At 52.0% G+C, this 22,465-nt stretch overlaps 3 protein-coding genes across 5 annotated transcripts; 1 reads left to right on the plus strand and 2 right to left on the minus strand.

Moving 5' to 3' along the window:
* Positions 1-2,154: 2,154 nt before the first annotated feature.
* SEPTIN1 (septin 1) lies at positions 2,155-19,357 on the plus strand. Of its 2 annotated transcripts, none has more exons than XM_081819711.1 (11): positions 2,155-2,211; positions 15,658-15,748; positions 15,847-15,933; positions 16,161-16,284; positions 16,600-16,734; positions 16,829-16,946; positions 17,835-17,936; positions 18,056-18,155; positions 18,392-18,557; positions 18,798-18,888; positions 18,994-19,357. In XM_081819711.1, the coding sequence occupies exons 1-11, from the start codon at positions 2,170-2,172 to the stop codon at positions 19,078-19,080; spliced, it is 1,143 nt and encodes a 380-aa protein (XP_081675837.1). In that variant the 5' UTR covers positions 2,155-2,169; the 3' UTR covers positions 19,081-19,357. The 2 variants fall into 2 exon arrangements, with proteins under 2 accessions (XP_081675837.1, XP_006738046.1); XM_006737983.3 differs by lacking the exon at positions 2,155-2,211 and adding an exon at positions 15,335-15,484.
* Positions 2,837-7,411, minus strand: ZNF48 (zinc finger protein 48). 2 transcript variants are annotated; one of them, XM_081819710.1, is made up of 3 exons: positions 7,223-7,411; positions 6,590-6,683; positions 2,837-5,450 (listed from the first exon to the last, which is right to left on the minus strand). In XM_081819710.1, the coding sequence occupies exons 2-3, from the start codon at positions 6,666-6,668 to the stop codon at positions 3,649-3,651; spliced, it is 1,881 nt and encodes a 626-aa protein (XP_081675836.1). In that variant the 5' UTR covers positions 6,669-6,683; positions 7,223-7,411; the 3' UTR covers positions 2,837-3,648. The 2 variants fall into 2 exon arrangements, with proteins under 2 accessions (XP_081675836.1, XP_081675835.1); XM_081819709.1 differs by lacking the exon at positions 7,223-7,411 and adding an exon at positions 6,851-7,149.
* Positions 19,358-19,755: 398 nt separating the features above from the next.
* On the minus strand, positions 19,756-22,240 carry MYL11 (myosin light chain 11). The gene is made up of 7 exons (XM_031033190.2): positions 22,133-22,240; positions 21,430-21,525; positions 21,104-21,179; positions 20,803-20,907; positions 20,618-20,696; positions 20,086-20,134; positions 19,756-19,955 (listed from the first exon to the last, which is right to left on the minus strand). Exons 1-7 carry the CDS (start codon positions 22,133-22,135, stop codon positions 19,851-19,853), a joined length of 513 nt encoding a protein of 170 aa, XP_030889050.1. The 5' UTR covers positions 22,136-22,240; the 3' UTR covers positions 19,756-19,850.
* Between the last annotated feature and the right edge of the window lie 225 nt (positions 22,241-22,465).

Below are 22,465 nucleotides of genomic sequence, written 5' to 3' on the forward strand. Positions count from 1 at the left end.
ATGATGCAATAGAATGGGTATGGTTTGGGGCTTTCTTATTTATTTATTTATTTATTTATTTATTCATTTATGAGACGGAGCAAGAGAGGGGAAGGAGGGGCTGAGGAAAAGGGAGAGAGAGAATCTCAAGCAGACTCCCTGCTGAGCATGGAGCCCAGATCCTTATACATAACCCTGAGATCATGATCTGAGCCGAAATCAAGAGTCGGATGCTTAACCAACTCGGGTGCCCCTTGGGGGCTTCTATCATGTGGATAGGGAAGGCATCTCAGGAAATAATACTTGAGATGAATCTTGAATGATGAGAAAGGATTAGCCATTTGAAAATCTGGAGGAAAAGTGTTCTAGACAGAACTGCAAAGGCCTAAGGTGAGAATAAGCTTGACATATTTAAGGAACAGAAAGAAGGTTTGTGTGGCTGGAGCCAAGTGAGTTAGCAAGGGGAAATGTAACATGAGAGATGGAGGAGAGGTGGGGAAGGGCCAGGTTATGTCTGGAACCCCACTTCTAGCAAAAGGTAAGACCTACTTGCCCTGATTCAATCAGTGAGGAGACTCAGCTGGGAACAGTGAAAAGTTACCATGGGAAGGGTCTCCTGCTGTGGGAGGGCTTTGGAATAGATGTTTGCAAAAGGAGGAAAAGGACTTCTGTCCATTTGCTCTGCAAACATGTACAAGTATATACCTGAACTCAGATCTAGTTTCTGTTCTTGAGAATCTCATAGTCTAGCAAAAAAGATTGTGATAAATAAATAAATAAATATATACGAATAAACATAAATATATATGTATCAGTGGGAAAGCAGCAGGTGTATAAGTGTTCTGGCAGGATAGTTAAGATGAGTGAATAACAATAACCCCCTGGGAAGGGAGTCGTTATCGGGTGCAGGCCTCTCTGAGGAGATAACTCTGAAGGACCTTCAAAGAAGAGTGGGAGCTTGCCCTATTGACAAGGAGGTAGCAGCTTGTGGGACTGTAAACTCTTGTGAAGAGCACATCATGTTCCAAGGACACACTGCTCACCAAAGTATTTAGTGAGGCCTATTGTGTGCTAGGCTCCCGCTGGGACTGGAAGGTAGAAAACGGAATCTGGAAAAGTCTTTACCATACAACTCATTACTCTGCATTTCACTGCTTTCAGACTCACTAGAACTCTACTTCAGTTCTTGATGCCCAAGGACTTGGGAGCATTCTCTTCTCTCTGCCTAGAAGACTCCAGCTCCTGTACCATCCCTCGCTCCTCCTTTCTTAGCTTACTCAGTCCTTAGGTCTAAACATAATTGCCATTTCTTTGGAGAGGCCTTTGAATCAGGTAGGATTCTCTTCTGTAGGTATGCTTCCTGCAGAGTCCTTCCTACACTTGTAATTATTTGTCCAACGTCTGTCTTCTGCATAGAAACTGAGGGCAGAGACTTTGTTTTATTCATCGTCCTATCCCCCATACCCAGCACACAACTGGTAATGCTGTTGAGTGACTAATCATCCTCAAGAAGTTCTCCATGTTTCAAGTGCTCAGAAGAAGTAGATTTTAACTCAGGCTGGAGGTTCAGGGAAGGCATCTGGGAGAAAGTAATGCTTGAAGTGTTCTGACTCGGAGAGGTTAGCAAGTCGGGGGTGGGGGGAGGGGAGGAATGAGCATTCCAAGTAAACGAAGCAATATTTAAGAAGCACAGGGCTGAAACCACACAAATGGAAGACCTTGGATGCCAACCTGAATGCCAAGGAGCTACGTTTTCCGGAGGAGACATATGGAGCTACGGCAGGGTTTTTAATAGGTAGCGACACAAACAGATGTAATTTTACAAAGGTCACTGCAGGCGGGCTTGGAGGCCGGCTGGTAAGGAGGGGAAACACGGAAACCAGCAGGGGCGATCTTCCAAAAGCCCCCCAAAGGCCTCCATTCAGGCCTATGGGCGTGTGTGCACCTAAGGACCGAAGCCGCCAAGAACCCCGGGCCCGAACGCAACATTTCGAACGTGTATTACAACTTGGCAGAGGTGGGAAGATAGGGAGGAAGGGCGCCGAAGCCAGCTTTCATTGGTTTCTAGGGAAGCCCGGCCGATGGTTAAGATCTCGCGAGAGCCTCTATCCAGGGACCATTCCCCCACCGAGACTAGCAGAGACGCCCAACCGGCGAAGTTGCAAAGCGGCCTTGTACTTCATTTCTTAGATGGGTGAACTGCCCTCGTCTTTTTTGTCCCTGGCCAATCAGGTCAGTTCCTCCTTCCCTTCCTCCCTACTGGCGCCCTCCTCGGAAAAAGCTAGGAATTGGAGTCTTGCTCCTAATGACGCATGGGTCGCTGGGAAAATATGGTTGCTTTTTCCAGGGGATAAAGAGGCGTCCCCTTTGCCCTCCCTTTGGACTATGCAGTCAAATGACCTGTTTCTCGACAAATAAAAAAGGGTCTCAGGGAGGCGGGGTTTCCCAGTAGGCAGAGCCTCAGTGTCGGGGACCTCCGCGCCTTACTAGACAGCCGGCCACCTTTCTCCCCCACCTGTCGCCATAGCAACGGCGCTCACCGACCTACGCCCCACCCCCACCCCCGTGGCGCCGCGTGTTTTTCCTTTTAGGGGTCGCGCTTGACGTTGTGGCGTAGGTGGCGCCTGTGGGCAGCCAGAACTCAGGTCTAGGGCATCAGCTGACAGACCTGGTGGCCGTTTTTCCAACCAGATGTCACAGCTGGAAAGCGGCTGACTGTTCCAACTTCTTTATCTGACGGGCTCGAAGAGGGCAAGGGACCCTCACAAGTTTGCGCATGGCTTCACCTGTGGTGAGGCTTTGACACCTTCCCCCCTTCCCCCCGGTCCCCGCACACATACACAAGCAGAGTCCGAGCTTCAGACAAGAAAGTTTATTGGCGAGGAGATACACGGAGATGTGGCTGTCCTGCCTTGGAGCTTCCCTGGCCTCTCCTCACTCCAGTCCTGCCCTTCTCCCAGCCAGTTTGTCTGCTGACGTCCACCAGGACCTGGGCTTGGCTTCGACTGTTTGTCCCTTCTGCTGTCTCTGGTCTATTCTGCCAGTGTCCAGGTGTCGGGGCGGGTTGGGGTTCTCCAGGGCAGATAGGTCTGGGCTGTCCAACAGCGCCCTTCCTGGCTAAGACCATGTCCAGTGTGGCCTGAGCCTGGATACTGCAATCCACACAGCAATACTCTTCCCATCAGAAGGTTCCAAGATGCCCCTGCCTCTCTACCACCCAAAACTCCTGAAGTTTCACTGTTGTGGCTCATAAGGTCAAACAAACCCTGTTTGGTGCTGGCCAGGGTGCTGGTCTCCTAGGGGCAAGGTTGGGTGGGATCAATTCTTAGATTAAGAGGCAGCAGAATTTAGAGTTTTTTAAGGGCCCTCAGGCTAAGGCCAGTTTATTCATTCAGTAAGTACTGAGCGCCTACGCTATTCAGAATACAAGGCAGTGTTCTAGAAGCTGGGGGTATAGACCATAGTGTCAAGGTCCTGACTGAGCCCAGCCAGGACAGTTTCCTGAGCTTCAAGGTCATTGTCTCCAATCTCTATTTCTATCTATTCACTCCTTTCTCCCATTTCTTCCCCTCCTTCTCCCTCCCACCACCTCCCCGGCCCTTTATTCTCTGCTTAAGCAGCAGATACCCTCCCTTTGGTCTCCTGGGCTTCCATCTTCCCTGGACCCCATCATTCCAGTCCTGTTGGTGGCTCCTCCTTGAGGGGCCTTGCCCGACCATCCCCTGTCCCAAAGGGCCGCAGGACCAAGTGCCCACGCTGGTGCTTGATGCGGGCAGAACTGTCACCAAAACCTTTGCCACACTCTGCACACTTATATGGCTTCTCCCCAGTGTGTGTTCGCCTGTGTTTGACCAGATCTGAGCTCCGGGGGAATTCCTTCCCACAGAAGCCACACACATGGGGCTGGCTGGGTCCAGAGGGCTGGGCTCGGACTCGGGGTCGGGGGGCTGTGGGTGCCGGGCCAGGGGGGTTATGTGGCCTCAGGAGAGTGGATGGTGGTGGTGGCCGAGCCCGTTCACCTCGGTGAGTGCGGAGGTGCTTGACTCGGGCCGAGCTGTCAGCAAAACCCTTGCCGCATTCAGGGCAGAGGTAGGGTTTTTCCCCTGTGTGCACACGATGGTGTTTCACCAGGTCCGAGCTTCGGCGGAAGCCCTTGCCACACTCAGGGCACTTGTGGGGCTTGTCACCTGCCAATGGTGGGGGTGGCTCCCCAGCCTGTGGGCCCCCGGGCTCTGGCTCCAAGCCAGGCAGGCCAAAAGGCCCATCACCCGAGTGTGAAGGGCTTCGAGGTGTCAGCGGGGGGCTCGTGCCAAGAGGAGGTGGGGGTGGGCTTGAGCTGGGGGGTGGGCTGGGGATCAGGGGGGCCAAGGGGTAGCCTGGGAAGCTGAAGTCCTGGGGCTCCATGTGAGTGAGGCGGTGGCGGAGAAGGGTGGAGCTGAGGCTGAAGGTACGGTCACATTCTGGACAGGCGTGAGGCCGCTCCCCACTGTGGGTGCGGAGGTGTTTGACCCGGGCAGAGCTGTCGGCGAAGCCCTTGCCACACTCGGGGCATAGGTAGGGCTTCTCTCCTGTGTGCACCCGCAGGTGCTTCACCAGGTCTGAGCCCCGGGCAAACTCCTTTCCACACACATCACAGCCAAAAGGTTTGGGCCCCAAGTGACTGCGCTGGTGGCTCAGAAGGCTGCAGCTGAGCACAAATCTTTTGCCACAGTCGGTGCAGATATATGGCTTGTCCTGGGCCTTAGGTCCCTGTGTGGCTGCCGTGGCTGCTCGAGAAGGCTGCCGTCTGGGCACCACGGGCCGGGAAGGCTGCTCCCCCCGGTGTGTCCGCTGGTGCTTTATGCGAGCAGAACTGTCACCAAAGCCCTTGCCACAGATGCCACACTTGTAGGGCTTCTCACCCGTGTGTGTCCGCTGGTGTTTCACCAGGTCAGAACTCTGCCGGAAGCTCTTGCCACATTCGCCGCAGATAGTGGGGCGTTCACCAGCTGGGATCCTGGACCGAGAAATCTTTGGGGGGCCTTGGGCTGGTGGTCGGGCTCTGTAGGGCTTTTCACCACTATGAGTTCGCTGGTGTTTTATACGGGCAGAGCTATCCCCAAAGCCCTTGCCGCAGACCCCACACTTGTAGGGTTTCTCCCCTGTATGGGTCCGCTGGTGTTTCACCAGATCTGACATCTGCCGAAAACTCTTGCCACACTCACCACACACGGCAGCCCGATCACTAGCCTGGCCCCAACGTGGCTCTCCCAGGAGCCGGGGACCTCTGTCCCGAGCCTGAGGTTTTCCTGGTCCCTCTCTCTGGACCCACAAGTCATCCCAGGTCTGGATGCCTTCAGGTTTGAGAGAGGCATTTCCTACTTCATGACCTGGGGCCAGATCTTCCTCTTCCTTGAACCCCAAGTCATCCTCCTGTGGGGTATGTTCAAACTCATCCGGCTGAGAAATCTCCACATTCTCACTCCCTATACCTGGAGAAAGAAAAGGGAGTAGTAGACCCTGCTCTTTGGCTCAGCCCCTATCTTTGATAACAACTTCCCCAGGAAGGCTTCCTTGACAATCTGCAGTCACAAGGATGCTCTCCCTCTCCTCTGAACTTCTGAAACACTTCTTATTGCTGCCTCTCATTAACAATGGTAACTTCCTTATAACATGCCCTTAATATATGCCAGTCACTGAACTAGGCATCACTGAATCCTTGCAAACAATGCTATGAAATAATACTATTACTACTCCCATTTTATAGACATGAAGACTCAGAGAATTTAAGTCACTTACTCAAGGTTAGAAAGGTTAGAAAGTAGCAAAGCCATGTTTCTAACTCAGGTCTGTCTGATTCCCAAGCCTGTGTTAACCACATTATACTGTCTCTATTTGAAAACCTAGTATTTGCTATTTCTATAGCCCACTCTGTAATTTATTACTTCAATCATCTTGCGTGTACCTAAGAGGACCCAGACGCCCACCTGTCCCTCAAAATGCGTAGCGTTGGTAGGAGAGAGAAGATCAAGCACAAATAATATAATTGTGGGCTCAGAATAACCGCTGTCACAAGAGAGCAAGGAAATAAGGAGATAGGGCCAAGCTTTCACAGCAAAGGAAAAGAGTAAACCACGGAGAGGAATGGAAGATAAAGCTGGAAAGGGATGTTGGGACTCGATTAAGCATGTAAGGCCTAGATCGAACACTAGGCTTTTGATTAGTAGGCAGAAGGGAGCTAGGGAAGGTTTTTGAGAAGGGAAACAGGATTAAATCCGGACTTGGATCAATGTGGCTGCTGAGTGCATCACTGATGAGAAAAGGGATGTAGGGAGGCTGTTGCAATTGTCAGGATGAGATAAAAGGAGGCCTGAAGTAGGGCAGAGGCAGTGAGGCTGGTAATGACTGTCGAGGAGCCAGGAGAGTCCTTGAGATGAAGCCCCTCACGGCCTGACGCAGAGTAGGTGCTCAGAAACGTTGGCTCCTTAACCTCGGTTTTTGCTCCCCTCCCCCTCCCCCTGGAAGCACAGTTCATGTCCGATTTTTCTGGGTCTCGGCCAGACAGAGCCCAGCACCGGAGTCCCCACCCGGCCTTTACCTGCCCCTGGCGGCGCACCGTCCCGGCCCTCACCTGTGCGGGCGCCTCTCAGCTGCTCCCTCTCCTCTGCGCCCTGGAGATCCGGGCCCCAGGGCTCCACCGCGCGCTCCATCGCCCGCACGCCGCCCTGAGCAAGGGGACAGACACAATCCCACGGTCACACAGCCATGTGCAGCCCGCGGCGCCCTGCCGCTGCCCTCTGCCGGCCAGCGCGGGCACCGGGCAGCGGCCGGGTCCGAGGTGCGGGGCGCGGCTCCCGGTGACCCCCGCCCGCGCAACCGGCCGCCCCTGCACCTGCTGCTCCTTCCGGCCCGCAGCGCCCCCTTCTCCTCCTGGCCGCCTCCGGCTATGTCACCCCGGCGTCCTCGCGAGCTCCTCGGCGGGGCTCCGCTGCCCGAGCCGCCGGCGGCCCCGGGATGCGGGCTCCGCGCCAAATGGGGAGGGGGCTCGGACCCAGGCGTCCCGGGGGCGGCCGCCGGGGGGCGGGGACGGGAAGCGGAAGCGCTGGGCCTCACCGAGCCGCTCTAGGACCCGGGAGGAGCTGCACGCCTGTGGGGGCCGCCCGCATCCTCCGGAGCTCGGTGGCCGGCGGGAGGCCGCGTGCCGCGGACAGGGCTACTCTAAGCCGAGGACAGTTGCCTGAACTCGGTGGTATTAACCGTGTACCTCCTGGGCTGGAGCCGGGTGATGAGGGCCGAAGACTCTTCCTAATTATCGCTGTGTCGGGCCGCCCGCGCCGACCTCCGGGGCTGACCGACTGCGCCAGCCTCCCCGGCCCGGAGAGACAAAGAGAGATCCGAAGACTGACCCAGGGAAAAGGGTGGGGGAGAGACCAAGGCAAACAAAGGGCGGCGGAGGGCGGCGGAGACCCCAGACGGGGCGGGGGCGGGGCGCCGAGACACAGGAAACAAAGCGGGGCCGGTCCGAGAGGCCTAGGGCCGGGGGTGGGGTGGGTTGGGGTGGGGAGGGGGGCTGGGCTGGGGGAGACCGAGGCCCGAGCTGCAGCTAGAGGATAGAGGCCGACTCCAGAGAAATGATGGGGAGAGGTGGCCAGTTGAAATCAGGCCCGGGGCGCGGAGCGGAGACCCGGAGCCAGAGACTCACAAAGTCATAACCTAAGAGCCCCGAGTCAGAGAGGACACAGAGACAGAGAAAGAGACCGACAGACTGCGGCGGCCCGAAAATACAGGAGCAGGAGATTGGCCACCAGAGACAAAGAGATGTAGAAACATAGAGATACGAAGTCACTGAAGCACAGTCGGAGGAGCTGTAAGAAAAGGAAGGGAATCTGGAGAGAAGAAGGCCCAGAGGCAGAGGAACAAAAGACAGTGAAACAGGCAGAGACAAAGAGAGACACAAAGAAAGAGCCCATGGGGAGACTAGGGGACAGGTCGACAGACCTACAAAGGCCAAACCCAGGGGGAACCTGGGTCTGTGTTCCCAGGTATCTGTACTCCGAGCAAGCTTGCCTTTGGGGAAGAGGGGAGTGCCTGGAAGTGTCCCTTGATGATCTGATGGTAGGGAGGGGTGACTGAGGTTTGTATATTAATTCACATTTAATTAGCACCTTAATGCTAAGCCAAGAGTTTGAGATAAAGAGATGAAACACATGTAAGATTTGTCCTTGGATGCTACCAGTTTACAGGGGCAAGCGCACAAACATGAAAAAACTGTGAAGACGTGGGAGAGTTCCATGTACCAGTACAAGATAGTGTGGGAGAGCAGGAAGAATTCCAAGCTGTGGGAATGAGTCTGCACGGTTCTGGGCGCCTGGTGTGCATGGATGTTAGACACTGACCGAAACCAGGGCCACAAATCAATCAGCACATACTGAGGGATCACCAACCAATATCTAGACACTGTCTAGGCCCTGAAAATAACAAAGGAACTCAGGGAGCTCTTGGTCCAGTAGAATATGGAGATGTGCAGGTGATGAGACAGATTCCCTACCAACCTGATGAACAAAATATGATAGGAGTGTAGTGCAGAGAGAGAGACCTGTCCAGTTTAGTGGCTGTGGACTCTGTCTTTAAGGCCATTCCTGCAGTCTGATTCCTGGCCTTGTCATTCACTATTATTTGACCCTGGGGAAATTACTTCTGTTTCCTAAACTGTAATGGGGATGATAATAGCTAATTTGAATGGTTGAGAATTCATGTGTTATATGTGTAAAGTGCTTAGCCCAAAATATCAGCTTTTACTCTTCTGGCTGGAGCAACCAAGAAAGAAAGTGGCTTTTTTGAGCTAATCCTTTCAGAACAGCTAAGATTTCTGCAAAGTCCAGAGAGGGCTGAAAGTGGGGGCTGAATGAAGAACTCCAGGCAGAGGGAATGAAATGAACAGCTGTCCACACACTAACTGAAAACCTACTATGTGCTAGAAGTTTGAGATCCAAAGATGGTTAAGACCTATCCTCCGAGAGGAAAACAGAATAGTTGTGTTTTAATGTGTCATGAGTTCACATAATAGGAAAGCAGTGGAAGCTGAAGATAGAATGGTACGTTTATTCGTTTCCTGGGGGCCCACCATGTGCCAGGCACTTGTGCTGGAAAACAGAGGTAAGAGGGTACCAAATGGCAAAGAGGTAGCCCCTCTTGGAGGAATCTTCCCCTGAAAGGTGGCCAGCCCTCACGCCATACTCACTCACAGAGCTACCTTTAACTTTGGGAAGAGAAAGCCTGGAGTCACTAGGTCTGAGTCTGAATTTGGGTCTAAAGATAAAGAAGCCCCTCCAGGGATGCCTGGTGGGGCCATAGGTAGCTATGCAGGTTTGATGGCAAGATGAAAAAGAACTAAACCAGATGATTAAACGGGAAAACAGCTATCTACTATAAACTGCCCCATAGGAATCTCAAGGTAGGATCTTCCTTTCTCTGAACAGGCCCCAAACCTTATCGCATGAATGACTGGACATAATTTGTTGGAGTAATAAGCAGGTAAATAGAATATTGTGTCACTAATAATTCATGTCATCTCTACAAGCCAAGAGACTTTTCTGTAGGGCAATTTGTTAATATGCACAAATGCCTTAAATATGTGACTTCCTTTGACTCAGGAATTCCCCTTATAGAAAGGCCTAAGGAAATGGCTGGACAAGTACACGATGATGGCACCACAAACATGTCCATCCCAGCTCAGCACTGTTTATCGCTGAGAAAAATGGGAATCAATCTAAGTCCTAAGCATCTATAACAATGATAATACAGATGGCCAACAGATACATGTAAAGATGCTCAAATCACTGATCATCAGGGAAATGCAAATCAAAACTACAATGAGATTTCACCTCACACCTGTCAGAATGGCTAAAATCAACTATACAAGCAACAGGTGTTGACAAGGATATAGAGAAGAGGGAATCCTTGTGCACTGTTGGTGGGAATGCAAATTGGTGCAGCCACTCTGGAAAACAGTATGGAGTTTCCTCAAAGGTTAAAAATAGAACTACCCTATAATCCAGCAATTGCACTACTGGGTATTTACCCAAAGAATACAAAAACATTAGTTCAAAGGGATACATGCACCCCGATGTTCATAGCAGCATAATCTACAATAGCTAAATTATGGAAGCAACCCAAGTGTCCATTGATAAATGAATGGATAAAGAAAATGTGGTATGTATATACAATGGAATATTATTATTCAGCTATAAAAAAAAGAAATCTTGCCCTTTGCAACCACATGGATGGAGCTAGAGTATAATGCTAAGGGAAATAAGTCAATCAGAGAAGGACAAATACCACGTGATTTCACTCATGGAATTTAAGAAACAAAACAAGCAAAGGGGGAAAAAAGAGACTAAGCCAAGAGACAGGCTCTTAATTAGAGAGAACAAACTGATGGTTATCAGAGCTAGGGGAGCGGGGGAGGACTAAATAAGTGATGGGGGTTAAGGAGTGCACGTGTGTTGCACTCCAGGCGATGTATAGAATTGTTGAATCATACTGTACACCTGAAACTAATATAACTATGTTAACTGGAATTAAAATAAAACTTTAAGAAAAAGCACTCATCAAATTGTTAAACGGCATTCTCATAAAAATGAACATGTGTTAAAAAATTATAATATACACGTGTATTATAGAAAGATGTATAGAACATATGAAGTGACAAAAATAGGATTCCAAACAAGTTATAGTATGATCCTAGTTTTGTAAATATGTTTATTCATAGGGGCGCCTGGGTGGCTCAGTTGGTTAAGCGACTGCCTTCGGCTCAGGTCATGATCCTGGAGTCCCGGGATCGAGTCCCGCATCGGGCTCCCTGTTCGGCAGGGAGTCTGCTTCTCCCTCTGACCCTCCCCCCTCTCATGCTCTCTCTATCTCATTCTCTCTCTCAAATAAATAAATAAAAATTTTTAAAAAAATGTTTATTCATATTAATAGGGATGGGAGAAAATCTAGAAGGATAAAAGTCAAAATGGGGTTATATCATAGTAGTGATATTAGATGCATATATTTCTAATCCATTGTATTTTCTATTTTTTTTTCTGTGGGAATATGTTGATTTTATAAGAAATAAATGAATATACATGTTATTTCCCTAAAGGCTATCGAATAGCTCAGGGAAGACATGATCAGTTTGAATCCAGGACAGGTGCAAGGGGATAGAGGGTATAGAGAGAGGGGGACCAATTTTTCTGACAGGAAGATTTTGGAAACCAGTTGGGTATACAGTTGACCCTTGAACAATGCAGGGGTTAGGGGTTCCAATGCTCGTTGCAGTTGGAAATCCATGTATAACTTTTGACTCCCCAGAAACTTAACTACTAGAACAGAGGCGTCAACGACAACATAAACCATTGATTAACCCGTATTTTGTATGTTACATGTATTATATACTGTGTTCTTACAACAAAGTAAGCTGGAGAAAAGAAAATGTTAAGGAAATCATAAGAGAGGTGTGTCTGGGTGGCTCAGCCAGTTAAGCATCTGACTTTGGCTCAGGTCATGATCTTGTCCTGGGATGGAGTCCTCTGCCTCTCCCCCTGCCTCGTGCACACTCTCTCTCTCTGTCTCAAATAAATAAATCTTTAAGAGGGGGGGGGCACCAGGGTGGGTGGGTTAAGCGTCTGCCTTCGGCTCAGATCATGATCCTGGGGTCCTGGAATCAAGCCCCCCATTGGACTCCCTGCTCAATGGGGAGTCTGCTTCTCTCTTGCCCTCTGCCCCTCCCCCGGCTCATGCTCTCCTGCTCTCTCGCTCTCTCTCAAATAATAAATGAAATCTCTTAAAAAATAAATAAAAATTTTAAAAAGAAAATCATAAGAGAAAATACCTTTATAATACTGTATTTGTTGAAAAAAAATCTGCATGTAAGTGCCCCCCCCCAGTTTAAACCAGTGTTGGTCAAGAGTCAAATGTATTTGTGCAGCGCAAAGGGGGAGGAGCTCAGAGTTTTAATTAAGACATAAGGCCTGTTCAGCTTGATAAGAAATGCAGGAGGAAAGGCTGCGGTGGAGTGAGGAGGGGTATAATTATCCTTTCCCTTGGCTTCTTGAAGTCCTCTGTTTATATCCTTGTTGCGCAACATTTTTAGCACCAGTGTTCTTTGGCACACTTACTAGTGGCTGTCTCTGTCTCCCCAGATGGCCGAATCCCCGACCGATCCACTGTCTGGATCCTCAGCAAGGAGCAGTCACTAGATTTGAGACGCTGGTACTGACACAGTCCTCCGCTCAAGTAATGCTAGCAATACTAGCTTTCTGTGGGAGCTCATCTCGTACGCTGGATACTGAACTAAAAGCTTTATGTGTATTAGACCATATAATTAGACCACTGTCACCCTAAGAGGTAGAATTATTAATTTAACATTTAACAGATAAAGAAACGAAGTCACAGAGAAGTAAAAGTAAGATACCCAAGATCACACAGCAAGATCATACATCTCTTAATCACGATGTCTCTATAATCCTCTGATTCTTGCACAACTTCTGAGTTTAATGCGGCAGGAGATTCGAATCCCATTTTTTTTTAAGATTTTATTTATTTATTTATTTGACAGAGAGAGACACAGCGAGAGCAGGAACACAAGCAGGGGGAGTGGGAGAGGGAGAAGCAGGCTTCCCGCAAGCAGGGAGCCTCACGTGGGGCTCGATCCCAGGACCGTGGGATCATGACCCGAGCTGAAGGCAGACACTTCACCGACTGAGCCACCCAGGCACCTCTCCAATCCCATTTGAAAGATAAGGAAAGTAAGGCCCAGAGAGGTCCTGGACTTCATGTCCAAGGTTACATGAAGGGGACAGTTATAGAAATGAGTTTGAGTAAGAATAAGATAGACACATGGCAACGTGGATGGATCTTAAAAAATCGTACAGAAGGGGGTGCCTGGCTGGCTCAGTCAGAACAGCATGCAATCTTGATCTCTCGGGGTCATGGGTTCGAGCCCCACATTGGATGTACAGATTACTTAAAAAAAAAAAAAGCTTTAAAAAAGTTTTAAAAAGATAGTGCTGAATGAAAAAGTTAACAAATATGTATTCATATATATATATAACCCTTTGTGTAAACATGCACTGTATACTACACATTTTTCAAAATGTATACAAGCCAAAAAACTACACATGAAGCACATTAGGGTGGTTGCCTTAGGATAAGGGGTAGGAGTGAGCTACAATGCTGAATCAGTCGGCTCCGGCTGCCGTAACAAAATACCACAGGCTGGGAGTCTTAAACAACAGACATTGATTTTCTCATAGTTCTGGAGGCTGGAAGTCCAAGCTCAAGGTGCCAGCAGGGCTGGTTTCTGGTCTCCTTGGGTCGCAGACAGCTACCTTCTCACTGTGGCCTCACGTGGTCACGTGGCCTTTCCTCTGTGCCTGGGCTGAGATCATGGGTGTCTCTTCTAATAAGGACACCAGACCTATTGGATCAGGGTTCCACCCTTATGACTTCATTTAACCTCAATTACCTTCTTAAAGGCCTTATTTCCAAATATAGTCACATTGAGGGTTAGAGCTCCAGCACATGAATTTGGCAGGGAGGGGTGGGGAGACACAGTTGAGTCCGCAACAGGGGCTAACAGGGAAATAATAAATAGAACCACAAGCAGTGGAGAAAGAAAATGAGGTGGAGCAGTAGGTGCAATCCAGATCCAGCAGGGCCTTATAGGCCATAGTAGGAAGACAAGCTTTAGAGGCCTGGAGAGGTGACTCAGGTCATAAAGGCTAAAGTCAGGGTTTGTGCATACAGCTGATTTGACTCCAAAGCTCATGTCATCTGAAACTACTCGAGTCCTGATAACCAAGTGGAAATGTGTGTATTTCATTTTACCATGAGGAAAATGGAGTTTAGAGAGGTCCAATGACTCGCCCAAGGTCCCGTAGTAAGTGGGAGAACTGAGGTTTGCAGAGCTTTCTGCCTCCAGAGCAAGGCTCCTTTTACATGTTCTGCTAGCCTTGGGCCCTGACCAACTTCATTCACTCATTACTCCATGCACGCATTCATCTAGTATATTATTTATTGGCACCTGCTTTGCGGCAGGCCTTGGCAAGACACTGAAGATATAGAAATGAAGAGGACATGGTCCATGACCTCAGAAAGCTCAGCCGGTAGAGAAGATAGCCAGATAAATAAATGCAAGCACTGGGGAGAGGTCTGTGGAAGGGGTTAGAGAGTTTGGAGGAGGGAAAATGACTGTGCCTGGGGTAGTTGGGCAAGATTTCCTAGAGGAGGAAGAAGAGATCTTTGAATCAAACCCATGAAGGATCTGGAAGAGCAGAAGGAAAAGCTCAATGTGGGGGCGCCTGGGTGGCTCAGTCGTTGGGCATCTGCCTTCTGCACAGGTCATGGTCCCAGGGTCCTGGGATCAAGTCCCGCGTTGGGCTCCCTGCTCGGCGGGAAGCCTGCTTCTCCCTTTCCCACTCCCCCTGCTTGTGTTCCCTCTCTCGCTGTGTCTCTCTCTGTCGAATAAATAAATAAATAAATAAATAAATAAATAAATAAATAAATAAATAAATAAAATCTTAAAAAAAATAAAAAGCTCAATGTGGGCAGAGTGAAGGATGTGGGCATTCTCCAAGGAGGAGTGAGGGATGGGTGATGAGGCCAGATGTGGAAGGCTCTGGCTGCCAGGCCAGAGCTCAGACTTAATTCTGAAGTTACTGGGAGGTCCCTGAAGGGGCTAGAGCAGGGGACTGCCTTGGCCAGGATTCTAAAGGAAGGTCTCTCTGGCAGTGATGTCCAAAGACTTGAAGTCCTTTCAAGAATCAATTGCATGAAGTAGTGCCTGGGTGGCTCAGTGGTTAAGTGTCTGCCTTTAGCTCAGGTCATGATCTTAGGGTCCTGGGATCAAGCCCCAAGGTGAGCTCCCTGCTCAGCTGGGAGTCTGCTCCTCTCTCTCCCTCTGTCCCTCTCCTTTCCCCCCTCCCCGTTTTCCCCCTCCTCCCCTACTCATGTGCCAAATGCTCTCTCTCTCTCTCTCTCCCCCAAATGAATAAATAAAATCTTAAAAAAAAAAAAGGAATCAATTGCATGAAAAAAAAGAAAAAGAATCATTTGCATGAGCTGGTAAGGAAAATTAATGGCCCCTTCCACCCCTAATCCTATTATGATTTTTGGTCCACTTAGACCCTGGGAACTTTTTTTTTTTAACCATCCCAGTCAAAGCCTTCATCTCACTTGCTAGAGACGCCAATCTGCTTCCTTCCTCTCTGCCTACACCCCATCTACCCGGGTGATGGGGCTACAGTGGGGGCATGGAATAAGGGTGTGCAGAGAACTGAGGTATTGAAGCTTCCCATGGGGGGGATAGCCAAAGGGCTCCAGGAAGTGAGAACTCCAGGTATTCTTGGTCTTGGGTTTCCCCACCAGTTTGAGCATCTCAGCTTCCTACATTGCCCGCCCCCTTATTTGCCACACCAACTTCCTGCCCCACCAGAGGAAGTGGGGAGAGACAGCAGGTGCAGCGACAGCTAGCAGGGCCATGGTGAGTCCTTCTGCCCCAGAATACAGACATCTCTGCCCTCAGCCCCCAACCCCCAGAGTAGCCAGGTTCAGGTCAACCCACAGCAGGCTGACTTCTCCTCGCCCACAAGGTCAGGTTATCCTGGGGGCCCAGCCCGCCGCTCCCAGCAGCCTCACACTGTCCCCCACCAACAGGACAAGGAGTATGTGGGTTTCGCCGCCCTCCCCAACCAGCTGCACCGCAAGTCCGTCAAGAAGGGCTTTGACTTCACACTCATGGTGGCAGGTCCGATGGGTTTTGGACAGGGGACTGGTTGGGGGAGGCTTCCTCCAGATACCCTGGCTGTCTGCTCACCTGACCAGGTGGGTCTGCCCTGCCTACAGGGGAGTCAGGCCTGGGAAAATCCACCCTCATCAACAGCCTGTTTCTCACCAATCTCTATGAGGACCGGCAACTGCCAGAAGCCAGTGGTAAGACCCTCCTGACCTCTCCAGGGACTCTGTCTCTCCCATCCCCAGGCTGCACTCTCTTTCTTTTCATCTGGGTCTCCCCTGACTTTCTGGGGGACTTGGGTGGCTCACTGCTTTTCTCTGAGACTCCCCTGAAAAATGAGTGGGGGTAACTGTGATTCTGAGAAAGGAAATCAGTCCTGGCTCAGACCCCTACCCAGCTCCCTGACCTCTCCCCGTCCCCACAGCTCGCTTGACACAAACACTGACCATTGAGCGCCGGGGCGTGGAGATTGAGGAGGGGGGTATTAAGGTGAAGCTGACCCTGGTGGACACACCTGGCTTTGGGGACTCTGTGGATTGCTCAGACTGGTGAGGAGCAGGGGAAGGAGCGGGGACTAAGCTTCCCAATGTGGCTACTCTATGAAGACTGAGGGGTCAGTCAGTTCCAGGGCTGGTCTGCTCTGCCCCTGCCCTCCCCAGAAGGTGGGGCCTGTTTCTGGTGGCCATGTGGCCCAGAGTGCCCTGTGCTTCCTGACATCTTACCTAAACCCCGCCAATCTCCTTTGATGTCTTTGGTTGGACCCCAAGAAGCTAGTTCCTACCCCCACAGTCCTGGCTAACCTTGGCCCCTTCCCTGCCCTGTGGCCCCTCATCTCTGACCTACTCTCTTGCCCCACACCCCAGCTGGCTCCCTGTGGTGCACTTCATCGAGGAGCAATTTGAGCAGTATCTGAGGGATGAGAGTGGCCTGAACCGGAAGAACATTCAGGATTCCCGTGTCCACTGCTGCCTCTATTTCATCTCACCCTTTGGCCGAGGGTCTGGGGACACCCTGGGGGGTTGGGGTATTTGGGGAGGGAGAGGGAGGGTTTCTGTGGCCTAAGGCTGAGCCCTGACCAATCACTCTGTGCAGGCTCCGGCCCCTAGATGTGGCCTTCCTCCGGGCAGTTCACGAAAAGGTCAACATCATCCCAGTCATTGGCAAAGCAGATGCCCTGATGCCTAAGGAAACCCAGGCCCTCAAGCAGAAGGTATGTCTGGTGACCTCTGATCTTTGGTCCTACGTGAAGCCAGAAGTCGTTATCAAACATGAACTCAGCTTTGACTTCTTTGATCTTGGGATCGCCTTTTGGAAGTATAATGTGTCAAGAGACATTGTGGGAGAAAGTTTCTGAGGAAGGTGGGTAGTAAGCTGGCTGAAAGGAGCCATGTCTCCGGAGGCCCAGAATAGAATCCCTGGACTGGATGCTTGGCTGAGGCCTGTCTGAGGGCTGCAGCAAAGGCATGATGACTCTTGATATCCCTCCAGCCCCAGGATGTTGACCCACCTCGTGACTTCAGAGGCCTCTCCCACTGTTTATGCTTAGGCCTCTCTCTCCTGGGCCTCTGGTGTCTGCTTCATTTTACAATCTTTCCAGGCCTCAGTCGTCCCTGTTAGGGTGTCTTTGTCTCTTTTTCACCATCTATATCTCTCATCGTCTGAGGGTTTTTTTTTTAAGATTATTTATTTATTTATTTTTAAATTTTTATTTATTTTTTAAGTAGGCTCCACGCGCAGCACGGAGTCCAACACGGGGGCTTGAACTCATGACCCTGAGATCAAGACGTGAGCTAAAATCAAGTTGGATGCTTAACCCACACTGAGCCACCCAGGCACCCCAAGATTTTAAGCAATCTCTACACCCACTGTGGGGCTCAAACTCACAACCCCAAGATCAAGAGTCACATGCTCTACTGACTGAGCCAGCCAGGCGCCCCTCTGAGATTTTGGTTTGGGGCATCCTGTATGTTACCATCTCTGTCTTTCATGTCTTCCTCTCTGTCTCTGACCACCTGGAACCTGTATCTCAGTGTCCAGCCATGCAGTGTCTGCTACGCACAGCCTCTGTTTCTCACCGTCTGTGCATGTCTGCTCCCAGATCCGGGACCAGTTGAAAGAGGAGGAGATAAACATCTACCAGTTCCCCGACTGTGACTCTGATGAGGATGAAGACTTCAAGAGGCAGGATGCAGAGATGAAGGTGCAGAGGCAAAGGAGGAAGGGGCAAAGAAGCGGGGGAGGCGGATGAGGAGGTGGAGGCTGACAACGAGGTTTCTGCCCAGGGGCGTCCAACGGTGACCTCTGACTCCTGCCCTCCAGGAAAGCATCCCTTTCGCAGTCGTTGGCTCCTGCGAGGTCGTGAGGGACGGCGGGACCCGACCCGTGAGGGGACGCCGCTACTCCTGGGGTACCGTGGAGGGTGAGTAAGGTGGGCATGCGTTCTGAGGCCAACAGGGAGCCCAGAATGCCTCTGAGTCAACCGCACCCAACATATGAAGTTGGGGCGATCTCTCGTCCCGGGGGTCCTAAGGGCCAAAAGAGGGGTCCTTGGACTGCTGACCCTCACCTAGAGCCGGGGCAGGACTCCGGGCCGACTGGACCCGGCCAGTAGGGCTGGACCCGAAGCTCCCTGACGCTCGCCGGTCCGCCCCTCAGTGGAGAACCCACATCACTGCGACTTCCTGAACCTGAGACGGATGCTGGTGCAAACACACCTGCAGGACCTGAAGGAGGTGACCCACGATCTGCTCTACGAGGGCTACCGAGCCCGCTGCCTACAGAGCCTGGCCCGGCCTGGGGCTCGTGATAGAGCCAGCCGTAGGTGAGAGCCCGACCTGAGTCCCAGGGGCTCCCAAGGCCCGGCCTCACTGTCCCGGACCCGGCCTTCACCATCCAGACGACTCTTCCAGAATCTCCCCCCACCCACTTTGCTTACGGCATTGAAAGGACATATGGCCCTGCCTCCTAGACCCCAACGTCGCCCCACGCCCTGCCCCGCTTCTGCGACCCACAACGGAGGGTCCCGCCCTTGATTCCCTGTCCCTTTTCCCATGCCCCCTAGTAAGCTCTCCCGCCAGAGCGCCACAGAGATCCCGCTGCCCATGCTGCCTCTGGCCGAGACCGAGAAGTTGATCCGCGAGAAAGATGAAGAGGTGAGCAAGTACCTCGCTCCCCCTCCTCCCCCCAAGGCCCCAAGTGCTCTTCGAAGTCCCTCTCTGGCCTCCCCGATCCCACGCCTACAATCTTGCCCCGCACAGCTGCGCCGCATGCAAGAGATGCTGGAGAAGATGCAGGCCCAGATGCAGCAGAGCCAGACTCAGGGAGAGCAGTCGGACGCACTCTGAGGACCCCGCCCCGCCCTCCTTTACCTCGGCTCCGCCTTCAGTCGGTCTCCTATCCAATCCTGGAGCCCTAGCCTGAGAGGCCCGCCCCCGCAGGGGGGCTCACCGGCTAACAGGTTCTCCCAATCCCAAATCTGTGGCCCCGCCTTTGGCCCCGCCCCCACCCGGCCCCGCCCCAGCTTCCAGCCCCGCCCCTGGCCCCCACCCCCGCCGCTCTTCACCCAAGCTGTGACTTCAATAAAAACAGTGTCAGGGCTACTGGGTGGCTCAGTCGGTTAAAGTGTGGGACTCTTGATTTCGGCTCAGGTCATGATCTCAGGGTCTGGGATTTAGCGGCCTTGGGCTCCCTGTTCAGTGGGGAGTCGGCTAGACATTTTCTCTCTCTCCCCCTCCCTCTGAACCTCCCGTTGCTCGCGCGCTCGCTGTCTCAAATAAATAAATGGGTAAATCTTAAATAATAATAATAATAAAAAACAGTTTCCCCGAGGCCACGCGAGTCTTCCTTTCCCAGCGGGAGTAAGTGGCGGGTGTAGCTGGTGGAACGAAACCGCCCCACCCAGACCTCCCAGCCACTAATTACTCATTCATTTGTTGGGCGCTGGCTTCGTGCGGGGCTGTGTTTCAGCCCCGCGCCCCACCTGAGTTCCTCTACCACAAACGCACCGAAGGCGCCGCCGCTAAGAAACAACGACCAGTTTAGTTTATTAGAGTCTGGTGGGGGGTCGGACTGGCAGCAAGGCGTTGGCCAGCAGAGGCCTAAGAGGGTGGGTCCCCTACTCCTGGTCTTTGGCATCGCCATGCGTGATGACGTAGCAGATGTTCTTGTAGTCTACGTTGCCTCCCACGTCGGGGGGGAAGGCTGCCCACATGTTCCTGATCTGGGGAAAGATTCAGGGGCGTCTCCTACCGGTTCCGTATGCTCCCCTTCCCCCTCCCTCTGCTTCTCCCGGGCCCTCACACACACACACACACACACACACACCCCACCCCCACCCCACCCCCGCTCACCTCTTCCTGGGAGAAGCGGTCACACTGCGTGGTAAGCAGCTCCTCCAGGCTGGAGAGAGGTGACATATGGGGAGTTGAGATTGGGCTTCGTGGTTCCTTTCCACTCCCTCCCACCTCATCCTGGTTGCCATTCCTAGTATCAACTTGAAAACCCAAGTCACTCTAGATCCCTCTCTGGTCTCCCAATCAGTCTGGCCTCACTGCTTTTGCTCTTCCCTTCCCATATGTGCTGTGAAAATGTAATCCTATAGCCCATTTCCACAGTGCTAATTTTTCCCTTATCCCCTCCCTTAATACCTAACCTTTGCTAAAAATTTAAGGAGGCCTGGACACCTGGGTTGTCAGTTAAGCAGCTGCCTTTGGCCCAGGTCATGATCCCGGGGTTCTGGGATTGAGCCCTTCTCTTCTTCTGGTTGTCTGGTCGCTGCTTCTCCCTCTCCCTCTGCACCCCGCCCCCCAATAAATAAAATCTTAAAAAAAAAAGAATTTAAGGAGGCTTTCTCTGTGTGAGCAGCTGGAGAGGGTCACTTACAACTGCTTCTTGATGGTGCCCTTCCCCTCAGGGTCCAGGACCTTGAAGGCTCCAGTGATCACGTCCTCAGGGTCAGCACCTGGAGGATCAGAAGGCACATGAAGCTAAAGGGTCCCTGAAGGGTCTGTCCCTGAAAGGTCTGGGGAGGGGCAGCTGGGGGCTTAGACTCAGGACACTTCATTCACCTTTGAGCTTCTCTCCAAACATGGTCAGGAAGACGGTGAAGTTGATGGGACCACTGGCTTCCTTCATCATGGCATCTAGCTCCTCATTCTTCACATTGAGGCGCCCTGGAGCAGGGTGGGGGAAGCTGGAGTGGGGTCCTGCGGCCAAGGGTTGATCCTTCCCATAAATTCAGACCATCCCACCCATTTTCGTCTGGGTGGACTGAGGCCCAGGGTGGAACCGGCAGGGCTGAAACCCAAGGCTTCTGAATTCCCAGGACTCTGTAGCCTTGAATCTTTATGGGTGGGATAAGGGGCTCACCCATGGCTGCGAAGGTGTCCCGCAGATCTTCCTTGTCGATAATGCCATCACGGTTCTGGTCGATTACAGTGAAGGCCTGTGGAAGGCAGGGGTGGGGGGGGTTAGTTCCCCCATGGCCAGGCTTCAGCATCCCTACCCCAGGCAGATCAGATTCTGGCCCCCGGCCAGCTGTTCTCTTGCATGCCAAATGGGGAGGGGAGCAACGAGTTCTAAGCCCTTCCCCTCCCCCCAAACAGGTGCACATTCCAGGGAGGGGGTGTTGGGGGGGAGGGGCGGCAGGGGGGGGCCTTTGGTTAGTCTTCAGTCTCCCTTCTCCCCTTACTCACCTCCTTGAACTCCTGGATCTGAGTCTGGTCAAACATGGAGAAGACGTTGGAGCTTCCGCCCTCTGCCACTGCCCTTCTCTTGGCCTTCTTGGGTGCCTGGGAGTTGAGGGATGGGTAAAGGGGTCCATGGGCCAATCCCTCCTCTTCTCTGGAGGCAATGGATTAGATTCAGGGTTCTTTGAGTCATTTTTCTAAAGCAACTCTTCTGGTTCTAGGCTTTCCCCTCCTTATGAGCTCTTTGCTGAAGGGACTTGCTTTGGTTGCATCCCCAAATTCCTACCCTCCATTCTACTGAACAAGTCGAGTCCCCTTCTCAGTGCCCTGAGCTTGCCTCCTCTGAGTCCCAGACTTGCTGTGCGACCCTGATCTACTTATTCACCCTGTCTGAACCTCAGCTCTCCCATTTATAAAATGGGAGTTGGAATCCTTGTCTGATTGGTCCCAGAGGGTTTTAGGAAGAGGGAGTGCAGGAAGGTATGGAGCATGCTTTGAGAGGGATGGGTCTCCTGTAAGTGGAGAGTCTGGGCAGACTGGGTTGGGTCATTTAGGCCATCGTTCTGTACGCTCCTCATTAGCAATGCCAAAAAAGGGAAGATTCATCTGTTTCCTCTTACTGGACTGGGAATCAGGTACTTTCTTTTAAAAAGTCAGGCTGCCTTGAGGTCTGAGGGATCTGGGTAGGGGCTGGGGGATTCTTACTCACCATGTCTTCAGTCTCCTGGGGGCAAGGCAGTGGCTCTGGCTGGAAAGGAGCAGAGTCAGCCTGTGGCGGTCCCTCTGGGGTTATATAGTCCTGCCCCAGGGAGCCCTCAACATACCAGGGTAACCTTAGCCCTGTGGGTGCCCACCCCAGATACCAAAATAGCCCGGCTCAGGGCCTCTCCTTTCTTGGGGCCGGCAGCAGCTGGAGCCCAGGGAGGGAGGAGGGAGTGGGTCTTGGGATGCATGTCTCACTAGGACCTGGGCAGGAAGGGATGTTCTCTTTCCCAAAAGGGGGCTCGAATGTGCCAGAGTTCAGAGGACCCAAACTGAGGCA

Source organism: Leptonychotes weddellii, chromosome 5 (genome assembly GCF_054177405.1).
Source record: "Leptonychotes weddellii isolate Sample4059 chromosome 5, ASM5417740v2, whole genome shotgun sequence".
Taxonomy (NCBI): domain Eukaryota; kingdom Metazoa; phylum Chordata; class Mammalia; order Carnivora; family Phocidae; genus Leptonychotes; species Leptonychotes weddellii.

Excerpts from the sequence above, each read along its gene's own strand:
- SEPTIN1 (XM_081819711.1), top strand. The coding sequence starts at position 2,170 with ATGGGTGAACTGCCCTCGTCTTTTTTGTCCCTGGCCAATCAG. Across the intron at positions 2,212-15,657 it reads TTTTGTCCCTGGCCAATCAG|GACAAGGAGTATGTGGGTTT; the intron begins GTCAGTTCCTCC and ends CCCCACCAACAG. Across the intron at positions 16,735-16,828 it reads ATCTCACCCTTTGGCCGAGG|GCTCCGGCCCCTAGATGTGG; the intron begins GTCTGGGGACAC and ends CACTCTGTGCAG.
- ZNF48 (XM_081819710.1), bottom strand. The coding sequence starts at position 6,668 with ATGGAGCGCGCGGTGGAGCCCTGGGGCCCGGATCTCCAGGGCGCAGAG. Across the intron at positions 5,451-6,589 it reads GCTGAGAGGCGCCCGCACAG|GTATAGGGAGTGAGAATGTG; the intron begins GTGAGGGCCGGG and ends TTCTTTCTCCAG.
- MYL11 (XM_031033190.2), bottom strand. Across the intron at positions 21,180-21,429 it reads AGATCCAGGAGTTCAAGGAG|GCCTTCACTGTAATCGACCA; the intron begins GTGAGTAAGGGG and ends TGCCTTCCACAG. Across the intron at positions 20,908-21,103 it reads GGACACCTTCGCAGCCATGG|GGCGCCTCAATGTGAAGAAT; the intron begins GTGAGCCCCTTA and ends ACCCTGCTCCAG.